General features: G+C 38.6%; 1 protein-coding gene across 1 annotated transcript; it reads left to right on the top strand.

Moving 5' to 3' along the window:
• Positions 1 to 3,970: 3,970 nt before the first annotated feature.
• LOC147508916 (uncharacterized) lies at positions 3,971 to 4,630 on the top strand. Its single transcript, XM_086597668.1, has one exon. It carries the CDS (start codon positions 3,971 to 3,973, stop codon positions 4,628 to 4,630), a length of 660 nt encoding a protein of 219 aa, XP_086453794.1.
• The last annotated feature ends 307 nt before the right edge of the window (positions 4,631 to 4,937 follow it).

Genomic DNA, 4,937 nt, shown 5'->3' with positions numbered 1-4,937 from the left:
GAGGTGAATATGAGAGTCGCTTATTTAAAAACTTGTTACAGTATCACATTACAATACTCTTATCCCTAGGCCCCAAGTAAAACATAATGGATATGGCTAGGACAGTCATTGCTCAAAGCAATTAATATCCAACCAAAGTTTTAAGTCGATATGTTTCAAACTGCTGTGTTTTAAGGAGTATCTTTCATTTTCAGAAAATATTTCAAAAAGAGTAACTACAGTATGCTCTTGAAGCGCTTTTCTTAATGCGTATGGTCGTTCTCCCTTTCCTTACTTTAAACTGTAATGCCAAAACTAAACTCTACCCTGAAACAAAGATTGCATTTGCTTAGGATATAGTTGGATCATAAGACATACAATTGTCTTGTTGTCTTGATAACAAAACTGGAACCATAGTCCGTATACACTACCAGACACGTCATATTAAATAAAAAATCAATTTTCTTTCAAATCGAGTGTCTAAACATCAATTCCATGGATACTCTTCACCAAAAAACAATCATGTGTTCTTGTACATAACATTTCATGTTCTAATAATCTTATCACCAATAATCAAGTGCCAAATGCGCAACAATTGACTGTATATGTATTGTCTCTAAGGGAGGCCGGGTCAATCGCAGGTCAAATAGTGATGGAGTGGGTCGGGGCGGGTCTAGGAAATACAAATCAAGTGGTCCCCAACAGGACGGGTTGAAGTGTCATGTCTTAGTACCATCATCCTGCCTGTTGGGTCAGCTTACGGGGCGGGTTTTAGGTGGGTCATTCGGGTCGGGTGGAAATTATTATTTTAACCCAATTTCACCTAAACAAAAACTTTCTAATTCTTCAAGTAATATATTTCCAATTCACAACATAGAGAAAAAAATTGAATCAATCAATAAAAAATAAACAAAAATAAAAAAACTTGAATTTGAATCCAAAACCATATCTGTAAATTTGAAACTTATTTCTCGTGATTTACCATTTGTAAATTGATTATTTTCCATAGCATAATAAAATGAAGATCGGAACGAAGATCTATAGTACAAAACAATAAAATATAAACTAAAAGAATTCGAAATTAATATAAGGATGAATGATTCATCTTCTCCAAAATTCGAAAGCTAAATTTGAATTTTTGATATTTGTCCAATGTTCAAACTTGAATATTTTAAATTGATGTTGAAATCATAAGTTTGTATTCATATTTCTTAAATTCCTATAAAAGTTAAAATAAAATATAAACAAAAAACAAAAATATTAGAGTTAGAGTCTTGAAATTGTGCAGGTCAACGGCTTTTGACACGGTGCGGGTCGGTTTTGAACATAGAACCTACATCCATAGCCCGATTCTGTAAAAATAGTGGCAGGGCAAGACGGGTCTGTTTTCGGGTCAGTACGGGTTTGGGTGGCGGGTGAAGACCCGGTACCCTACCGGATGATGGGTCTACCGTTTTTCTTTACACTCCTAATTGCCGCTGATAACCAACAATGAGTACGTGTTTGACTGCTGGTTGTATATTCCCTCTCAGAACACCACATCCTAAGAGCTGAACCAAGTGTTTTAGGTTTCAAGCAACCCACATTTGCCGCTAACCCATTGGTGAAGGGGTCGTTGAAGGGACTGAGTTTGTTTATCTGACTATAACTCTTGATTGCGACTTCTTTTCAGATTTGAGGGACCCTTCACATACAACACCAGACGCTCCTTCACCGATGATTCTTTTTCGGTAGAATCCTCTTGTTGCTGCTTTTATCTCAGAAAGTGAGTCTTGTTGGAAAACTTCTGGCAATTTCTCGAGTTCTATTGTGTCCTTCAATGCTCCAATGCCACCTGATATTCAATTATCTTTAATTAGACGACAGATGACAAATAAAATTTTCAGATTTTATAAATAGATTTCCAACAAATACTACCCGGACCAAAATCTGACCAAGAGAAATACTGCTGCTCCTCCCCCGAAACCAAGACCAAAGTCTCCTGCCTTGCTTGTTTTTCTTCTTTGCTGGACAAGAAAATCTGTATATATGAGATCAATATCTGCCAAGCAAGTTGAGCATTCATCGTCATCGATCTTCTTCCCCTTTATCATAAGTTTGTCAGCGATGAATGAAATCCGTATATCTTGAATTGCCAACTCTACACAAGATGACGCGCAGAACCCAATTGCCCATTCGAATTGAAGCAGAGAAACCAATGTACATATACTCTTTCACTACTGGCTCCGAAAGATCAATATAAACATAAATAATTGGATCAGGAAGCTTGAATGGTGAGTAACTATGATCAGTGGCATAGTTGAAACAAGGGTGCCATGGTATGCAAATACCATCAATCTCTATTACCCGATAAACATTGCAGCCCAATTTCCGTAGTCTGCCCACTTTTAGGATCATATGACGCCAAACTTTTGCAATTATAGCCGAATAGAACTTCTCCAGACTTCAAAAGACACGCCAACCGCAGGTATTTAATATCCTCATCACCGGCTTCACATATTGTTTAGTCCAAGACTCTTTCACTCCAAATTGCTTCATTATCCATATCTCCACACAATAAGGGAAAGAAAAGGCCGCACACACACAACCTCCAAGGGTACCAATACATGTATATTTATCGCGTATGATCTCTGGAGGTAATGGAGTAAACTGAAACTCCTCCTTCCCAATATCAAAAGAACCGATTCCTAGATAGAGCAAATGGATGCAACTTTTCACGCGCCAACCAGTGAAGAGCTCCGGTTGTGGAATAATAATCCATAGGAAAGTTTTGCTTGAAAGGAAGGTTTTCAATTCTTCTCCACGAACACGAACCAAGAGTGCACACCTCAACCTCTGTTCTATGGTCTCTGTAAAATAACCATGCTAATACCTAGCTTGTACTCGTTACGAATGGGATTGTGACCAAAACCAAACAAAGTTCTACTATAACACGTGTCATCACTGGAAGACGGAAGCTGTCAGATTTTCCCACTGACAGGATTCCAAACATGAATATTCGTGTCGTCACACAAAAGGTAATAAGCGGTTAGACAAATCAACCCATTACAGGGTTTCCCAGGAAAATGTAATCTCAGATGCGGAGGTAGCACTGGAAGATGCTTGACTACCTCATTCTTACACCCAACATTGTCAACGATATACCACTCCAACGTTGAAGATAACTTATATTGATAAAAAGCGAGTATAATATCTGGATCATTAACTTAATTGGGGCGCGCGCGAGCGAGGTGAATAGGAACTAGTAAAGGGTTAGAGATTAAGGTATGCCAAGATTTGCATACTGCTTTTGTGGGAGAAGAAAAAGACAGGCGCAGGTCGCGCACTTGGCCAGGCAAAGTCGAGGGCGGGGCGCGCTCAATCGCCTGGAGGTTCGTCAAGACAAGAGCGCGGGTCGCGCCTTGACCAAGACTAATATGAGCGTGGGTCGCACCCTAGTCAGTTTTGACAGAGATTATTAGATTCGTATGTTTTCTATAAAAGAAAATCTCCAATCCTTTTAGAAACAAGAGACACGAATATGCACTCATGTTGGGCTATATAAACACCTCTGTAACACAAACCAAAATCAATCAAGCAAAACCTTTCTTCTCCCGTGGACGTAGGTTGCGGCATTGGCACCGAACCACTATAATTCTTGTGTGTTGTCTCTTTAATTAGTTGTTTAATTCTACATGGTATCAGAGTGGAGCACTTAATCTCGCCTCTAAATCAATCTAGATAAACACAATACACTATATCAAATCCAAAACCAAACCCAAAGTCTGTTGTTACAACAGAGACTGATTCTAATCCTGGTTGGAAGCTGTCATCAATTCTCTTGAATGGAACAAACTATATACCTTGGTCTAGGGCTGTTTTGTTATCGCTTGGTGGCAAGAGGAAATTAGGGTTCATTAATGGCGCAAAGGTGTGTCCTACCATTGATGATGCCAAATATGAGAATTGGGTTTCCAATGATCAGCTTGTTCGATCTTGGTTACTCAATTCTATGGAGTCTATTATTACTAGAATTTTTACTTTCTCTGATTCTGTAAAGGAGATGTGGGATTCAATTGAAGATTTATACGGAAACCAGAACAATTATGCCTGTGTGTTTGAACTTCAACTCACAATCAGTGCTTTGCAACAAGGTGAGAAGACTTTTACAGAACACCTTGGGAATTTGAAGAAATTATGGGATGAGTTAAACATATATCGTCCACACACCACAGATGCTAAGACTCTTTTGAAACGGGCTGAAGAGGATAAAATCTTCACAGTATTTTGCAATCTTAAACTAGAATATGAAAATCTGGAAAGCAATATTCTAATGGAAAGCACTCTTCCATCACTTGCTGCTGTTTGTGAAACTATTCAGAGAGAGGAAACAAGAAAGAAAACCATGAACTCTGAGGTAAAGTCCTCAATCTCTGAATCTATTATATTACTTGCAGAAAACGATTTTCTAAAGAAGTCACAGGGGTTCGAAAAAGGTAAGGGAAAAAGGGAACTGTCTCACTGTGATCATTGTGGAAAGAACTGGCACACCAAGAACCGCTGTTGGGAATTATATCCGCATCTTAAAAAGGAAAAGGAACTGTCCAAGAAAGAGCATGCCGCTATGTTGCCAAGACATCAATGTTCAACTCAAATATTAGTCATCAGTTGAGTCAAATTCTCCAATAACTCACTAAGTCCATGTCATCTAGCAGAGGTTAGTTTGCCTCAACTCATGTGTCACGTAATTTACATGCCTATTTTACTATGCCAGAAATAGTAACTCATGGATAATTGATTCGGGGGCTACGGATCATATGGCTAATTGCCCTGCCTCTGTTCATAATTTTGTGTCCAAAACCGAAAAACATAATATTTCCATAACCAATGGCTCTAACGTTCCCATTTTAGGTAGTGGTCAAGTGGATTTTTTTTATCAAAGTCTCAAGAGTGATGCTCTAGTTGTTCCTTCGTTTCCT

This window comes from Coptis chinensis, chromosome 3 (assembly GCF_015680905.1).
Source record: "Coptis chinensis isolate HL-2020 chromosome 3, ASM1568090v1, whole genome shotgun sequence".
In the NCBI taxonomy this organism is placed as follows: domain Eukaryota; kingdom Viridiplantae; phylum Streptophyta; class Magnoliopsida; order Ranunculales; family Ranunculaceae; genus Coptis; species Coptis chinensis.
This window is presented reverse-complemented; position numbering and strand designations above follow the sequence as displayed.

What these genes read in the sequence shown, in the direction of transcription:
- LOC147508916 (XM_086597668.1), top strand. Translation starts at nt 3,971, where the DNA reads ATGGAGTCTATTATTACTAGAATTTTTACTTTCTCTGATTCTGTAAAG.